At 39.0% G+C, this 19,082-nt stretch overlaps 1 protein-coding gene across 2 annotated transcripts in view; it reads right to left on the reverse strand.

Moving 5' to 3' along the window:
• Positions 1-738: 738 nt before the first annotated feature.
• Positions 739-19,082, reverse strand: part of REEP3 (receptor accessory protein 3) — a gene marked incomplete at both ends in the record, with an annotated part of 90,165 nt that continues 71,821 nt past the window's right edge. The window contains 3 exons of one of the 2 annotated variants that reach the window (XM_079704934.1): positions 739-780; positions 2,046-2,191; positions 10,136-10,283. In XM_079704934.1, the coding sequence (XP_079561060.1) occupies positions 739-780; positions 2,046-2,191; positions 10,136-10,283 (336 nt within the window). Of the gene's footprint in view, positions 781-1,225; positions 1,352-2,045; positions 2,192-10,135; positions 10,284-19,082 lie in introns of those variants that run through there. The other variant, XM_079704933.1, reaches the window with a different exon arrangement.

A 19,082-nucleotide genomic window follows, 5' to 3' on the forward strand; every position in this document is an offset into this window, starting at 1 on the left:
CATCATCAGACATATATTTACTTAGAGTTCATAATGCATAGTTACCTATGCCACCTAAAAAACCTCAAAGTTCAGTAACTCAAATTCTCTTGGATTAAAAAAAATGATATTTTTCTAAAATCTATTCTAATAACTTCTAATATGTAAGATGAACAACATTTGTAATTTGCATCGGCAGGTATCCTCAGGAAATTATCTCCGCTAGAAGTGAAGTGATTCAAATGGTTCTAGTCAATGCCAGATTTATAAATCAGCAGCTCGTATCAGTGCCAAGCTTTTGAATGGATTGGCTGTTGGTTAATTTCATGAATTAGAAGATACCTCAGTGCTATACTGGGCTCTGACTCCATTTCACAAAAGCTACCACTTTTAAAAGCTGAAAACATAACCAGTGTTAACAAAAACATGCTAAGTTCAACTACACTATAGAGCTAAATATGGGAAGCTGGTGAATTTTAAAATAACTTCTTATCTGTAAAGAAGGTAAGTAAAAATAGTTAAAACTGAAAAATAAGCTCTGGTTTTTATTATTAAAATTAAATGAATATAACTAATGAAACCCACAGGAAAAGAGATGATGTAATTCAAGGCATAAATTTGACATGCCAGAATATGACAAATAACAATAAACACAGTGTTAATAAAACTTAAAATAAATGTACAGTTGTAAAATAAGTAAACAATTTTCAAGTGTGCAAAACTAGTCAGGAATGAAAGTGCTATGTAGATACCTGGTTTTCAAACATTTGCCTTGAAAACTTTCAGTTGATGGTGGAAAAACTAGAAAGTATTAACAAAGTAAAAATTTGAAGAATATAAAGTGTACTTTATCTTACATTATACCCTTGTTCTATCACTGCTGGATCAGAGGCCTATTTAATTACTATCCTCATGTGATAGAGAGGATAGTAACAGAAATACAGGTAAACACAATACAATATCACAAAGTCTGGTGTATCATGAACCATAAAAAGACTCTTTTCAAGTATACTGTGGGTTTGTGTTTCACTTTACATCACAGGCACTCAGTGTTCTGAAGAATGTGACAATAGATAACACAGTATTCTATTATTTCTGATATATCTATCTATCAATTTTTGCATAACTACCTTTAGTAGTCAAGATTTGGAAGTAATTGTTAAAGAAATTTAAATAGATGAAATTTAATAGATGAAACCCTATCACCACCACAATTTAAAGAATTATTTTAATGTATAAATCCTGAATATATGATGTTAGAAAATAAGTTGATGTACTAGCATAATTTGTCTTGGGATACTTGACATGTACATGACTAAAAATAAACTTGTGGTCTCTTCTTCACTTTGTATTTCAGTGACCCATACCGCACCTGAAGAGAGAAATGTGTTATTATTATGACTTAGGTTTTGAAATAAGACAGGACTTAATAGCTCATAATCACAGTAATAATTTTTTTAACTTTTCTGATATAAAGAATCAATTATTCGCTAAGTGTGTACTCAAAAGACAGCACTACCTATATACTCCAAAATGTAGTTGGCATTATGTTGCATATATGCACAGATTATTATCACTAATAAAAAATGAAAACTGTTATTAACTGTTATTATTTATGCTTTGCTGGGTACATGTCAATGAACATTGCTCACAATAATCTGAGGTCATTCGCTGAAATCCTCCACTGCTTTCTGGGCACAAAGACAATATATTATTATGGATAGACTTTTACTATTTAATCCTTATTTAGAGTTGGTTCAAAACAAAACTACATACTTCTGTTAGCTGCTTTCTTTTTGCATATACGTAGGGCTGGCACTAGGTACTCACATCAACCGTATGATTTTGCTATGTGAGAATACCATTTTCTACTTAGAGTGGAAGACTAGGAATTTGCCATTTTCTAAATTTCCAGAGATCCTAATCCATCTGATCTGAATAAAGAATTTTAGATATAGCCAGTGCTCTATTATTCCAATCCTTCATTTATGGATACCCTAAATGCTAATGCAGCAGGAAATCCCTTAATAGTAATCACTGGGAAAACAACTCTATACCTGACTAACCTCTTTTCGGCCTTTCACGGTTTTCACAGATTTCATGCTTTGTGATCTTCGTAGCCCTTTGTGTGTTAACATCTCATCATCTGAATATGGCCCATCCGCTTCTTCATCTGTTTTCTCATCTCCATCTCTCAGTGGAATTCCATCACCTAGACGAGTTGTCAAAACCAATATGTTTTGGTAAAAGGATGCCAGTCAGCACCGCCTCTTCACCCTGTCTATTGGCGGTTCTCTGCATGGTCTGCATTTGCCAGCTTGCTCTTCTCCCTGTCTCATCTGGAAGGCGTTCCCTGCCCTTTACCATCAATCTTTGCCCCTTGCACTATTCTAGAGGAGGCTCATAACTCATTTCTTCCAGGAAGTTTTCCCCGGCCATTCCTATTTTTACTATGCACTTTTCAGAATAATTAAAAATACTTTTTTAGTAGGTTAACACGGCTGTCTTGTTCAAAAATCAAAGAATATAAATAGATACACAGTGAAAAGTCTCTTCCTGCCCTTTCTCCTTTTTGTGAACTCTTTTTTAAAAAAAAATATTTATTTATTTATTTGGCTGCACCAGGTCTTAGTTGCAGCATGCAGGATCTTTAGTTGTGGCATGTGGGATCTAGTTCCCTGACCAGGGATCGAAACCGGGCCCCCTGCATTGGTAGAAAAGTCTTAACCACTGGACCACCTGGGAAGTCCCCTTTTTGTGAATTCTAAGGAACCTAACCAACAGTGTGTTTTGGTCTGTTATTTGTACCTTTGACTTTAATTAGGAACTCAGGGTCCTTCTCACCCCCTAACGTGTCAAACCTTTTGTCAAGACCAGAAATGGTAGAGTGAACTTAAGGAGTCATATAAGACCCAAAGGGGATAGAACATTGGGCAAGATAATTCACTGGGGGCAGGTGATGGAGAAGTTAAACCAACACTGTTGCAGCTGCTAAGATAAAACCCAGCCAGACAGGCTACAGTAATTAGAAACACCACAGGCTATGATGACTGACGTTAGTCAAAGAAAATAGCCAGCATCAGGAGGGTCAGTAAGAGATGGATCATGTGGGTGTGCTAACAGGCTGCTATGTGTAGCAACGAAGACTTAACGTTGGCCAATATGCAAACATCCAGGCAGTTAGGCTGGTTACTGTCAGGAAATCCGAGAGCACCCTGAGAGGCTGGGATTCAGGGACAAGAACACTCCCATTCCTGAAGCAGTGGTTCTCAAACTTTATTAGAGTTTATTAGCACAAACTTATTAGCACATATTAGAGTCACCTGGAGAATTTACTGATCCACACATTGCTGGGCCTGGTGTGGGGCTGAGAATCTACATTCCTAGCAAGTTCCCAGGTGATGCTTATCCTACTAGTCCCAGGCCCACACTTTGAGAACTACTGCCTGGATGGCGCAAGAGAGGGGCTCAAGTCTAAGGCAACTGGAGTACTAGGTAGGTTATAAAGACAGGGGTGAGGGACTTCCCTGGTGGTCCAGTGGTTAGGACTCTGTGTTTTCACTGCCGAGGGCCCGGGTTCCATCCCTGGCTTGGGAACTAAGATCCCATAAGCCGCAGGGAGTGGCCAAAAAAAAAGACAGGGGTGAGGTTACAAGGTCCCATTATGTTTCAAATTCTCCTTCAATAAAGGTAAGGAGCATAGATACCTTCTTCAGATGAGAAAAAAGTAGCAGGTTTTCCAGGCTCAGGAGGGGGTAAGAGATGGACTTCTTGCATGTGAAGAAAAGTATACTGAATAATTGTTTATTAATCTGCTCTCATAGGACATGAATAACTTGAGCATCACTAAGCAAACTATGAAGGGTTATAATTAAGCTTCTTCGTCTCTGATGGGAACATACTGTATAGCACAGGGAACTCTACCTAATGCACTGTGGTAACCTAAATGGGAGGGAAGTCCAAAAGGGAGGGGATATCTATATGTGTATAGCTGATTCATTTTGATTTTGTTGTGCAGTGGAGGCTAACATAACATTGTAAAGCAAACATACTCCAATAAAAATTAATTTAAAAAAAGATTCCTGGTCTCATAATAAGATAAACATCTTTAATTATATATTAAGGAAGTACAATTTTATGCTGCCAGACTTCTAGACTAGAAATCAGGAAGGATTTGGAAGTAGAATCCGTCATTACATAGGTCAAGATCCTTTGCTTTCCTGCAGCAGTCGGAGGAAGTTTGTTCTAGGTAGACATGACAGCATGTGCAAAGGCCCCGGGGCAATGGGAAGCTTAACTGTGTGGAAGAGCTGTGAGGAGGTCAGTGTGGCCAGGGGAGGGAATGGGGTCAGCAGTCCTGGAAAAACCCTCTTGGTGCAATATTAAGTGGAAAAAAATGTATGTATAGAAACAAAGTGTTGAAAAACATAAAAATGAAACCATTGTATCTGTTGGAAGTGGGCTTTTAAGTGATTTTAAATTTCTTAATTTTTCCTTTTTTAAAAAAGTTGCCACATTTTTATTTAAAAAATTGTATTACTTCTATAAATGGGGAATATAAACCAGAAAAAATATTTTTAGATTGCCATTTGTAGATTTTTCCCTATTGCTGTTGCTTATATAATACCCCTAATCCCAATATAATAAAACTAAGGTAAAACATAGAATAAGGAATCAGGGAAAGAATCCGAAAGGAAGCAACTGTGATCAAAAAGTTCTCTAAGGCCACACATAAAGCATAAGGCTACACTTCAACAAACACGGCCCTTGCTATTTCAACTGCCTCTCACTTTATGTGATTAGGAATTGGAATTGCATTCAAAATGATAATTATATATACATCTTATTCTTTGTTTCCTAATTTCAACTAAAAAAAATCTTAGGTTTCTAAATATTGTTTCAGGAAAAGTGATGGATTGATTTGTTATTCCACAAGTGTTGATATTTTTAAAATATTACTATGTGTGAGGCAGTGTACTAAATTATGGGGGATACTATGTTGAAAAACACACAACTGTCTTCTTCTATCCTAAGAAATATATAGTCATAGTCCAGTAGAGGAGACAGAGTCTAGTGCGCATGACAATACTGTAATAAATGCTGTAAATAGAAGACAAGGACAAGGTGTTACAGGAGCACACAGTGGGGGAAGTGGGTGGTAAGAGAGGACTTCTTGTAGGAGGTAGTGGCCAAGCCGAATCCTGAAAGACTCATGATTCTATACACCGAGCACATGAAGGAGTGGGATGCCAAGTCTGGGGAGCTAATATACCACACGCTATTGAGCTTGGGCTTCAGAGAACAAGGGGGAGGGGGCATTGAAGCATTTTAATCAGAGGGTGACATGATTAGATTTTGTTTCTCTAAAAGAGTCTTCTTGTACTCTGGAGAATGAATCAGAAGTGGATGAGACTGGAAGCAGGGAGGTTACTGCAGTACAACAGGCCAGAAATGATAAAGAGTCCAGGGACTGAGGAGACAGTGGCCAAATTTGGGATCTGTTAGGAGATGAAGTCGACAAGCTTAATTTAGCAAGTTATTAAACTAAACTGCATCAAAGAGAGAGGAGTCAAGTCAAATATGTTCAATAAAATATTCATTTTCTATTCCACTTAAAAACCTGAAAATGAGTATGTATGAAAATTCTGCTGTGAGTGGTGGAAATAGTATTAATCAAAGTTGTCGGAGGATTTTAAAGACTTCAGAGGAAGGGGAGACCTGAGATTAACGAGAAAAGCCCAAATCTGGATTCCCTATCTGAACAGGAGCCTGGCAAGTTGGCTGAATGGTTTGCAGGTCTTCCAAGCCCAGGCAAGGGGAAGCTGGTGGGGTGCTGCTGGCGCCGACAAAGGTGATGCCAAGGTCGGCTGCTTTCCGTCATCAGTCTAGACTGGGCAAAATCCTCAGAATGGGGCTGTCCATGCACATTCCTGAGGAGGAGTGACTGAGGACCTAAGAATGAGGAGTCTGTGTTGCCGGGGGCCCTGAGGCCTATGGCTGCAGCTGTTTGACCACCTTTGGCCCAGAGCTCTGTTACCATTTTAGGAAAAGTAGCAGATGCTTTTGCAAACTGACCTGGTTTTATTCATAGCTCGTACGTCTTAGAATTGGTACATTTTAAGTCTCCCCCTCCCCCCTTTATAATAATAATAGCCAATACTGATCCAGTACTTAGCATGGACCAGGCACTGTTCTAAGCAGTTTCCATGTATTAATGTATTAATGTAAGTGCAGAATCCTGGCAAGTTGACTTGGAAGGGGCCTTAGTTATCGTGGTGGAAGGGGCCCTGGATCCATGTGAGGAGAAATGAGTACTTGGTCACTTAACAGCTGTTAAGACCTTGAGTGAGTCTTGCCTCTCTGGGTCTCAGTTTTCCTATCTGGTAAGGTGTTGAGGCAGATGGGAGATGAATACGTTTCTATGTGAACGCCAACTCTGAGCCAGTTGAGCTGTCTGGGGCACTGTGTTGAGAGGGATTCTGAGCCAGTGTGGGAAGTGCCACAATCCATTAGCAATGGCTGCCATGGGCACAGGAGCAGAGAGGAGGCATGTCACTTATTTGCCATCTTTGACTAAAGCATCTCTAAGGTCACCCCTGCCAAACTGTTTGAATTCATTGTTCCAGCCCAAGTGTCTCACTAAGTGCAGTCTCTTTATAAAGTAAAAAAAGAGTAAGAATTAGGTTAGGAACCTTGGATACTTCATTTCTGTCATTGAGTCGGTGGTCTTTGACAAGTAATTTAATCTCCTTAAGTCTCAGTTTATTCATCTACAAAATAAGGATAAAAATATTTAACCTGCATAGTCATCTTAAGGATTAAATAAATATGTAAAGCATCAAAAACAAGACAAAACAGAAATCTCTTTATGTGCTGGTATATTGAAACTGAATATTGAACCACTTTTAACTAATATGGGAGCAGCAGGTTCTTTGCAGAAAAAATATTTCCACTTATCAGAATGTGGTGTTCTTTCTAAGGAAGTGAACGTCATGTTCACGGTGTCTATTTTCTTACAAAAAAGCATTTGGAGGAAGCTCTTTTTCCCATAGTGACAACATGCGGACTTGGGTAACTTCATCAAAGCAAGACTTCTCTCAATCAGTTAACCTCAAACCGCTTAGAGCAAGCCATTAGTAGTTTTCAAAAGGGAACCACTTTTCCAAATATTTGAATTTGCTTGTGTTCTGAGCTAACTGTACTGATTACACGAACTATTAGTAAACAGACTTTGCAATATAAATATACTTCCCACACTAAAAAACGTACCAACTTGCTTTTCTTGACGAAGTTTGGAAGTAAATAAAATAGAAAAAAATTCATGATATAAAAAAATGAATACCTTAATTGTTTTCAAAACAAGAAGTAGGTTTGTTTTATTTTTGATTTTAAGGGTAACAGGTTGATTAAAAAAAAATCACTAAAAGCCCACAACTCAGAGGTAAATGCTGTTAACATTTTAGTTAGCAGCATTTAGAATCTCTTCCAGACTCTCCTCTGTGTACATATATCTAAAAAATAACTTTACGTATATTAATCCATTTCATCATCTATCTATTGTGCCTCTGTGGTATAGGATCATAACACACACGTTGTTTCACTGTTACTGTTCCCCCTGCCCCCAATCTGGATATGTTTTCATGTCAGTAAGTAGAAACTGACATTATTATTTTTCACGGCTAATAGCTACCTTTTTGCTTAACCATTTCTCTTAGGAATTTGGTTTGTTCCAATATTTTGTTACTATAAACAACAACAAGATGAACATTCATACATCTTTGTACCTATATCTTTGAACACTTGTCTGATTATTTCCTTATGACATGTTCTTAGAAGTTTCTTGCTGAGTTAAAAAGAATACATTTTGATAATTCTTGCCAGACTGTCATCCAAAATGATTATTCTTCTTTAAACTCTCATAAAAAGTGTATGAGGGCTTCCCTGGTGGCGCAGTGGTTGAGAGTCCGCCTGCCGATGCAGGGGACACGGGTTCGTGCCCCGGTCCGGGAAGATCCCACATGCCGCGGAGCAGCTAGGCCTGTGAGCCATGGCCGCTGAGCCTGTGCGTCCGGAGCCTGTGCTCCGCAACAGGAGAGGCCGCAACAGTGAGAGGCCCGCGTACCGCAAAATAAATAAATAAATAAATAGTGTATGAGAGTGTTTGTTTCCCAACTTTCTTGATCTTTTAATTTCATGGTTTAAAATTTAACAGAAGAACTAATTAACACCTCACTATCCTAAAATATTTTAGTCACACCATTTTAAATTTAATAGATGGATACCATAAAAATAGTGTCATGGATTTTCAAATTTATAATCCTGGTTTTATTTAAATAATTGGAATACAATTCTTAACCAATTCTAAGGTATAATTATGAATAAACTGCTGATAAAGGGCTCAGATTACTGGTCCAAATCAGCAAAATATATAGCAGTCCCCATAAACAAAATCAGTATACCTAATTTTTAAAATGCTTATTAAGAAAATGCCTATTAGGGACTACTTTTACATTACTAAAGTATTAAGGATGATGGTTCAAGGTTCAAAGTTTCCTCACTCTTAAAGGCATTAGTACTTTAATCAATGGCCAATACTTATTACTACCTCTTAGATAATAGCCACCAGCTTTTTAAAGTTATTCATTCTGGGGAGAACTTAGAAGAAAGTTCACTATTTTTCCTTTATAAGAAGGGACTGTTCTTTTCTTTCTTTCATTTCTTAAATTAATTAATTCATTTATTTTTGGCTGCGTTGGGTCTTCGTTGACGCATGCGGGCTTTCCCTAGTTGTGGTGAGCGGGGCCTACTCTTCGTTGTGGTGCGCAGGCTTCTCATTGCAGTGGCTGCTCTTGTTGCGAAGCACGGGCTCTAGGAGCGTGGGCTTCAGTAGTTGTGGCACACGGGCTCAGTAGTTGTGGCTCACAGGCTCTAGAGCGCAGGCCCTGTAGTTGTGGCACACGGGCTTAGTTGCTCTGTGGCATGTGGGATCTTCCCGGACCAGGGATTGAACACGTGTCCCCTGCATTGGCAGGCAGATTCTTAACCACTGTGCCACCAGGGAAGTCCCTCTTTTTTTTTTTTTAACATCTTTATTGGAGTATAATTGCTTTACAATGGTGTGTTAGTTGCTGCTGTGTAACAAAGTGAATCAGCTATACGTATATACATATCCCCATATCCCCTCCCTCTTGCGTCTCCCTCCCACCCTCCCAGGTGGTCACAAAGCACCAAGCTGATCTCCCTGTGCTATGCAGCTGCTTCCCACTAGCTATCTATTTTACATTTGGTAGTGTATATATGTCAATGCTACTCTCTCACTGCGGGACTGCTCTTTTCAAATTGGTTTTAATTATAAAGGATGATTTTCAGTCTCCCTCAGAAGAAAACTTCTACTTAAAAAAAAAAAAAGATCAAGTAGTCCTGTACCTTATGGACCTAATAATACTTTAATAAGAGAAATATCCTGAAGATCTTAGTTCTCAGTTGGGCCTTGAACTACAACTTTCTTATATGCAAAAAAAAAAATGGCTAAGGGACTATGTCTTTTTGTTTATGTGTATGTTTCTAAGATCACAAAAATTTACTAAAATTTTAGAACGTATCAACTATGACATGCTTATAATTTACATTAGAACAAGTTAGTTCTTAGTCTACAAGTCATGATTTCAACACATTTTTCCATTGGAGTAATCCTATTTTCAAACCTGTCATCTTTTGTCACCTGCTTAAAACTTTATCTTATAAGTCAATATCCTTCTTTGTTCACAGCACTTATATTAAGGAGGGTTTAATTATAAAACTCAGATGCCACTACATAGTTTGAGTAGCAAGTTAGAGATCACAGGTCAGAACTAGCGCTGGTGGTAGAGGGTAACCACATCCACTGCTTCTAAAAATTCATGGCAGCACAAGCCGCTACTGCTACTTTCTTACCTGGATTATCTCCAGAGTCAACAAAAAGCAAGCACTAACCTTATTTAGAGAAAATTTAGAGGAGGAGACCTATATACAGTTAAGTGTGAAGCTCAAGAATATAAGCTTAAAAATAAATGTTGTTTACCCAAATTCAGGTAGCGACCAAGTATTATTTTAGTACCCATCTTGACTTAAGATCCCAATTATGAAAGAACAATACATTAAAACAAAACAAGCACACCTGGTGATTCACCGGAGGCTGATTTACTTTTCTTTTTTGTTTCTGGGAGAGGTTGGTATGGTCTTTGTCCCACAGGCTCATCACCTTGGATAGCTGTTAGATCATGCATACTGAAACTTCGTAAACGTTCAGTTATTGCTCCTTGGCTCTATTTAACAGAGAAGTGATAGATCCAAGAAAAGAAATGCACTTTAAAATACTTAATATGTTTCCATTTAACTTTCCTCCAACATTTTATCATGAAGCTTATTCATTTTAAAATGAAACATTCAGAAAAGTTGAAAGAATTCTACAGTGGATACCCATATATCATTTATATTTTGCTATAACTGCTTTACCATATATTTACCATCTCTCCATCCATCAATCAATTTTTAATGCATTTCAAAGCAAGTTGTAGACATCAGTACATTCCACTCCCAAACATTTCAGCTTTAAATTTAATTCAAGAATGTAAAAAAAATGTTTAATGAGCTTATCTTCTCTGTAAACATCATCCATAATATTTCTCTGTCCTAAAAGTAGCACTTTGAGGGCTTCCCTGGTGGCGCAGTGGTTGAGAGTCCGCCTGCCGATGCAGGGGACATGGGTTCGTGCCCCCGTCCGGGAAGATCCCACATGCCGCGGAGCGGCTGGGCCTGTGAGCCATGGCCGCTGAGCCTGCGCGTCCGGAGCCTGTGCTCCGCAACGGGAGAGGCCACAGCAGTGAGAAGCCCGCGTACCACAAAAAAAAAAAAAAAAAAGTAGCACTTCGAGGCTTACGTTTATGATTCAGAAGAACTTTTTAAAGTAAAAGAGATGCTGTCTTAAAGCTAAGTCAGGAATGGTAATGGCTCTACCTAGAACACAGTAAAAAAAATTTAAGAGCCAAAGAATCTTGAGTATGAAACGATATTCAGTTAATGAATTCACCATCTGGCAAAGCATATCTACTAATACACACAATTTGACTTTAAGTCATTTTAAAGCCTTAACAATATGGTAGACATTAGGTACAAGTGGGTATTTAAATTTAACTAAAATTAAATAAGTTTAAAAATTCAGCTCCTTAATTGCACTAGCTACATTTCAAATGCTCAATAGCCACATGTGGCTAGTGGCTATTGTATTGGACAGTGCAGATACAGGACATTCCCATTACTGCAGAAAGTTCAATGCTTTTCATCATTGCACAGCTTTGAAAGGGACATTTCTGAACTTCTCAGACATAAGTACATTTCCCCCCAAAGTATAAAGTTTTGTAAAGAGAAAAAAATAATTTCTAAATTTACCCACTTGAAAATTTGCATAGCATACAGATGACTCATTTCTTATTTATAGCTGGATTAAAAATATTCTAAAGGTTTTTTTTACACTTATTATTTCTTCTTCTCACACATGTGAATTTATGATTGCCTCTAGTTATAATGTAACTGTAGAAACTCATCCATAATGGTTCATCTCTAAATTTCAAAGCCTAGGGCACCACAAACATTCAAACATTACTGCTAACATGTATTTTACACTGAAGAAAAAGCTCTTGTTTCATGAGTCTTGATTTAGCTACTCCGAGTGAGTGATATCCTATTATGTCAAACCCAAACACCATTTTCATTCCCCACTTAAGCTTTGTAATTTCTACCATATTTTTTGAATTATGAAAAAGAATTATTAAATTAAAGGGTCTATATCCTCAATAAAAATAATTGGATTCCACACATCTTTAAACATTCTTGACAAGGTTTAATTCATTATACTCTCTTTTTATCGGATACTATTTGCTTCTTAAATAGAGGATGACAGGGCTTCCCTGGTGGCGTAGTGGTTGAGAGTCCGCCTGCCGATGCAGCGGGACACGGGTTCGTGCCCCAGTCCGGGAAGATCCCACACGCCGCAGAGCGGCTGGGTCCATGAGCCATGACAGCTGAGCCTGTGCATCCGGAGCCTGTGCTCCGCAACGGGAGAGGCCACAACAGTGAGAGGCCCGCGTACAGCCAAAAAAAAAAAAAAAAAAAGAAGATGACAGAAGACTTCAGACACACACTAAAAGGAAGTGACCAGTGCTCATCCGAAACAGATGCCTTGTTTTCTCAGAACTGTCATTTTCTCTATTCCTATCTTTGTATGTCTGTGCCCTCTCAGCAATTCTTGACTTTTTTTCCTATTGCCAAATGAATGATAATATACGTCCATGATACCCTCTACTGTAACTCCCAAACCCTCACACTCAAGAAAGTACATCTCAGCATGCAAATGAGTCAAAGTGCCATTGAATCAGTCTAGCTTTATAGCACCCACAAACTTTGGTATCTTTAATGATTATAATCAACTAATTACTTCGGGCATATCTCACAAATGAACTCACAAATTAATGTTCGTTCTATTGCTGTACTTTATATATTTTGCCTCCAGAGCAAGATTTAAAGAAACTAGAGAGGGACAAATCTTCGGCTTCTTCTGTTCTCTGAGTGCACGTGGTATGGGACTGATATTGAGTATGTAATAAGTAAACTAAATACTCTTTTTATGCCTCTTCTTTTTCATTACTCTTGACTGCTGGTAAGTTCTCCATAGGTTGCAGCATGTTTTAATGTAAACACTGGAGTTTATATAGAGAGTTTCAGCACCAAACTATAGGTACAGTCATGGGTATCTATCTACATGGGTAGATTACACCATCCACTAGGAGTTTGCTTCAGGTTACATTAAAGGTGAGCAACCCTGAGGTATCTGGGTGATCTCTATACAGTATGGATTTTTTTTTTTTTTTTTTTTTTTTTTGCGGTACGCGGGCCTCTCACTGTTGTGGCCTCTCCTGTTGCGGAGCACGGGCTCCAGACGCGCAGGCTCAGCGGCCATGGCTCACGGGCCCAGCCGCTCCGCAGCATGTGGGATCTTCCTGGACCGGGGCACGAGCCCGTGTCCCCTGCATCGGCAGGCGGACTCTCAACCACTGCGCCACCAGGGAAGCCCCAGTATGGATTTTAATGTAGCTCTTGAGTAACCAACCCTCTAGCCCCAAGTATTATCAATCCCCCAAAAAGGCCAGGTGCTGTAGACAAAAGCAAAAAGGGGCTGTACCCTCCTTGAAGACCCACGGCACTTCAACAGCCATTATCACTTTGAAAAATCATTTTTTTCCACTGTATATTTTCTAATGGGTCCAGAATAGAAATAATATGGGGAGAGAACTATTGCACTATTATGAACTTCAAAAATATTACATAAATTATAAGTATCCAACGTGACCACTTTAAAGGAGAAGTGTCATTATAAAATAATTGCAGCTAAAGGCAGACCTATTCCCTCTAATTTTTATATACTCAGCACAAAAAGTCCATTAATAAGGGAATTATGTTTGCAATAAAATGTTAAGTGGAAATATCTACCCTCCACCTCAGAATTCTAAATCATGCAAAATATGGGCACAAGTATGCAGTATGGTTATAGTTAGGGAAAAATATTAAAAAATTTAATTAAAAAATTAAAAAATTAAAAAATGTGATGTTTAGGCAGATGAGCGATTTTTTTCAAAAATTTCTTCATATTACAAAATTAGTCATAGATGGTATAGTGAAATTTTAATCGTAACATAGTATACTATAAGAATTTCTGATCCATTTCTTGATCATTTCTCCAATATCTAAATTCCTTACTCCCATAATTAAAAGAAAAATTGTTTATACATTTTGAGGGCATAAACAGGGAATTATTATAGTCACTTGTCAATAACAATACAAAAGATATTGAGATTTTCTTTAAATTAATAATGCCTTTTCAGAAACCATGGAGGACAGAAAGCACTGGGATGACATATTCAAAGTTTTGAGAGAAAAAAAGTTTCAAATGTGTATTCACTATCCAGCAAAACTGTCCTTTAAAGAACAAATTCAGACAAAGATATTTAAAAACTAAGAATGTGTCACTAGCAGCCCTCGCCTATAACAAATACTAAAGGAAGTCATTCCAGCTGAAAGGAAAGGACGCTGGACAGTAAATATAATAGAACCCATGTGAACAAATAAAGAGCACTGTAAGGGCGTCCCTGGTGGCGCAGTGGTTGAGAGTCCGCCTGCTGATGCAGGGGACACGGGTTTGTGCCCCGGTCCGGGAAGATCCCACATGCCGCGGAGCGGCTGGGCCCGTGAGCCATGGCCGCTGAGCCTGCGCGTCTGGAGCCTGTGCTCCGCAACGGGAGAGGCCACAACAGTGAGAGGCCCGTGTACCGCAAAAAAAAAAAAAAAAAATGAAGACAGGTTCTAGTCTGAGGAGGAAAATACATGTGGAAAGAGCAGTTTTAGTCAGTAAGTTGGAAGGGCGTTACCATCCACAAGGTAATTCTATATCCCAGTATTTTAGATCCTATTCTCTACAGAATTGTATGTACACTGTCTGTTAAAATTGGTCCTAAAAATCAAAGAGAAGGTAACAGAAAGATTATGATGAGAAAGCAAAAGTCAAAGTAATTAAAAAGCATTCTGAAGAATATTTCACATCATTAGCAGAAGTGTTCCTGCCTTCAGGTAACTCTGAGTTCTCGGGGTTTGAATTTGGATGAGCCCAGAACATCCATTTAAGAAACTAAGAACACTGTAAGGGCTGACTGGGCGGGAGGGCTGGGACCAAATCTAACACATTCAAGCTCTGGAAAGAATCCTTCAGCTGAGAAGCAGCTTCCCGAGCTGGCCTCACACAGAGCTCAATTACATCCAAGGGCACTAGAGAATCTGAATGTCTGCTCAAGTATCCAAGTCTATAGTTGGCATCTGTGAAAAGGGACCCTGCATGTATGACTAATTCTAACTTCTTTATACCCAAACGATTCTGCCTTTGTTTAAATACTTCATATCCTGGTTATATATTACATTAAAGTTACTATATTTTGTGTTAAATAAGGGGAATTTACCGTGCTTATCAGCATCTTTGTATAAAACCTCAACCTATCCTCTTCACATTTTTAAATTAAGAATTCAAAAACATAATCAGCAATGCTTTATAATCTTACAAGCATACAAACAATCTTTTTATTTTTTTATTTTGCGGTACGCGGGCCTTTCACTGTTGTGGCCTCTCCCGTTGCGGAGCACAGGCTCCGGACGCGCAAGCTCAGCGGCCATGGCTCACAGTCCCAGCCGCTCCGCGGCATGTGGGATCTTCCCAGACCGGGGCACGAACCCATGCTCCTAGCGTCGCCAGGCAGACTCTCAACCACTGCGCCACCAGGGAAGCCCCAAACAATCTTTTATGGAACAATTTTTATGATACTGTTCAATAATGAATAGCCATGAAGCTCTATTTCTCGTTGATCTTTGACATACTACAGTATAACTGCAGATAGGATCAGTCTCCAGTTTTTAGGGAAATGGCTTTACCCTATGGACGTTTAACACAATCTGATCAAGCCTAGAATGGAATTGATTGCATTTGCATTAAGTGAAAAATATATTTTAGTGGTTTTAAGATTAAAGCAATATATATTTATTGAAGAATGTTTGTAACAGAGAAAATATAAAAAAGAAAGATTATTTGTAACCCATCACCCAAACTACCTATACATATTTATGTATTCTTTTAGCCTTTTCTGACTCATCATACTTTTAGAGCAGGGTTTCTCAACTTCAGCACCAATGCTATTTTGGGCTAGATAATTTTGTGTGTGTGTGTGGGGATGCCGTCCTGTGCTTTGTAGGATATTAAGCAGCATCCTTGTCCTCTACCTGAGATGCCACTGGCAGCACACCCCTCTAACTTGTGACAACCCACAACGTCTCCAGACATGGCCAAATGTCCCTTGGAGGGCAAAACTACCCCCAGTTGAGAACCACTGTTTTAGAGCATAAGGGGTTTTAGAAGTCAGTTTTTACCCCCTGCATTTTACGGGTAAGAAAATAAATACTTAGATCAGTGCAGATGACTGCCCCAAATCTCACTGCTAATTAGTGGCAGAATCAGGGCTAAAAAATGCTGACAACTCAACTGCTATAGAATTCAACTTTCATTATAATATTGTGCTTTCCTAGATTGCAGAGAAAAAAATATGATCTTTCTTCTCCATTGTCTAAGGAAGTGCTCCCTTTTTAAATGGATGATACTAAGCAGCTGAATCTCCTTAAATCCTTTCACAAACAGAAAGCCATTAAAACAGACAGCAAGGGCTTCCCTGGTGGCGCAGTGGTTCAGAGTCCGCCTGCCGATGCAAGGGACACGGGTTCGTACCCTGGTCTGACGGGTTCGTACCCTGGTCTGGGAAGATCCCATCACGCCATGGAGCGGCTAGGCCCGTGAATCATGGCCATTGAGCCTGCGCGTCTGGAGCCTGTGCTCCGCAACGGGAGAAGCCACAACAGTGAGAGGCCCGCGTACCGCAAAAAAGAAAACAAAAAAAAAAGCCAAACAGCAAGATGTCAGGATTTCTGACCTAATCATCATCATTTACAGTCAATAAGATTTCAGAAATTTTAACTTTAATACTCTCATTTCTGTGATAATTGATTTTTTTATAATATCTGCCAAAGAATTCACCAAGAAGAGGTTGCCAAAGAAAATCCCAAGAGATGGTTAATACGACTAAACGTACTTTTCTTCATCTGTCCTTCGTCCGGCAGGAGTATTGCTCATCTGTACAAAGGCCACCGGCATTTATCGTGTGAAAGCTATGGGATGTTGAACATCCTCAGTAAAATCCCTGAAGCTCCTTCGTATGCTTGTGCTTTGCTCAGCCAAAATAAACTTGTACACTGACCTTGGTAACAGATGCCTGGTAATGAGGTCACAGAACTGAGTAACATTTTCAGAAAATTGCTTTACGGTGTAATAAATGTTCTGATTAGATTCCTATTTTCATCTTTAACATGCTCAGGCGGTTCAACCTGGGAAAACTAGTCAGGGGTACTGCTGATCTTTAAAGGTCACACTGAGAGTCCAATATTTTTAGCCTGAAAGATATTTTTAAAAAACCATATATTGCAAAAAAAATGTTTAATAATTCTCAAGTCTTTCTATTAGCTTTCTTGCAGTTTCTCCTTAAACTTGACCTATTTCCTATTTCAGTTTCAATTTACTCTTCGGTATGAAGTGTCTGGTTCAGTGATTCTTCCATCACACTGCCTTTCTTTGACATCTCCAGAGATGAAACTAATTTCCCCTACTTTAAAATAGGCACAGTAAAACTTGAGGCAAATAGTGTTAACATTATGCTGTGTTCAGCATATTTAACGACTATTTCTAATGAATAAAATCCAGTATGGTTGATGCCAGCATTCCTGTGCTCATGAGGCGAATGGTGAGGGTTGCCTCATACAGTGAGCTTGATAACAAAAGGATCAGGAGATCACAAACAAAAGAGAGCATTCCAAAGTGAATTCAAATTACAGGATGTGTGTTTGTTTGTTCTGCAGTGGTAACTTAGATGACTTTTATGATCTGTTTCCTGCCTTTGAAGTAGGGAGGTGGTTTTGATTTGTTAAATGTATAAATAAAAACAAACATTGAACAACAAAGAAGCCAGAGAAACATAGGTATAGAATTACTTTTATAGCCTTTCTACAGCAAAGTGTTTCTGTGAGACAATGCTTACTTTTATTTTATTTTTTATTTATTTTTTTTGTCTGCACCGTGAGGCTTGTGGGATCGTAGTTCCCGGACCAGGGATTGAACCCTGGCCCTCGGCAGTGAAAGCGTGGAATCCTAACCACTGCACCGCCAGGGAATTACCAGATAATGCTTATTTTCATAGTGGAGGGCAAGGGGTAGGCTCTAAGCAACCAAAGATGAGGTAAAATTTTCAGTTAGTGAGTACAGACATTCAGCTTGACAGTAGTAGCCTGTGAGGATAAGGACTGTATCTATTTTGTTCATTGCTGCATCCCAAGCACCTACCATATGGTAGGCATTAAATACATACATAGAGACTTCCCTGGAAGTCCAATGGATAAGACTCTGGCTCCCAATGCAGGGGGCCTGGGTTCTATCCTTGGTCAGGGAACTAGATCCCACATGCTGCAACTAAGACCGGGCGCAGCCAAAACAAACAAACAAACAAATAATAAAAACATACATACATATAGATGTTAAATACATTAAATACATACATGTTGAATAAATATATTGGATGTTAAATACTGATGGCAGCAAAGTATGTATAAAATAAAAATAAATGAGAAGGGAACCAGGATAAGATAATCTAGTTGGGGTTTCTGATTCCTCACACAGAGTTTGGAAGTAGTAAGTCAAAATAAAATAAATATCCTACAAAATAGTGACAATATGTAGGGAGGTGTCTCACAGAGTACGTAGGATTATAAACTATATTTAAGTGTTAAAGTGAAGAGAGCAGGGACTTCCCTAGTGGTTCAGTGGTTAAGAATCCGCCTGCCAAAGCAGGGGATGTGGGTTCGCACCCTGGTCCAGGAAGATCCCACGTGCCTGGGGGCAACTAGGCCCGTGCACCACAGCTACTGAGCCTGCGCACTATAGGCTGCGAGCCACAACTACTGAAGCTGGCGCGCCTAGAGCCCGTGCTCCATGACAAGAGAAGCCACCGCGATGAGAAGTCCACGTACCGCAAAGAAGAGCAGCCCCCGCTCTCCCATCGCAACTAGAGAAAGCCCGCGCGCAGCAACAAAGACCCAATGCAGCCAAATAAAGAGAAAAAAAAAAAAGTAAAGAGGGCAAATAGGATTTGTGTGCTTCTATGTTTCCTAATACAATGTTCTAAAATGTCTATATTTTCTAAGCAATTTTTGACGTCAAAAGTTAATTTTTAGTTTTTTGCCATAGAATCACGTTGAATGTTGCTTTTAAGTATGGAAAACTCAGAAAGCATCTTCTTTGGGGTGTAAATAAATACATGTACTTCATTTGTAAAGTTAAATAACGCTAAATTTTGTAACAAAAGAAAGCAAGAAGCCCTCGGTCCCCTTCTCTCCATCCCCCTGCAGGCAACCACTTTAAAACCTCTACTTTCATA

This window comes from Hyperoodon ampullatus, assembly GCF_949752795.1.
Source record: "Hyperoodon ampullatus genome assembly, chromosome: 1".
NCBI lineage: Eukaryota > Metazoa > Chordata > Mammalia > Artiodactyla > Ziphiidae > Hyperoodon > Hyperoodon ampullatus.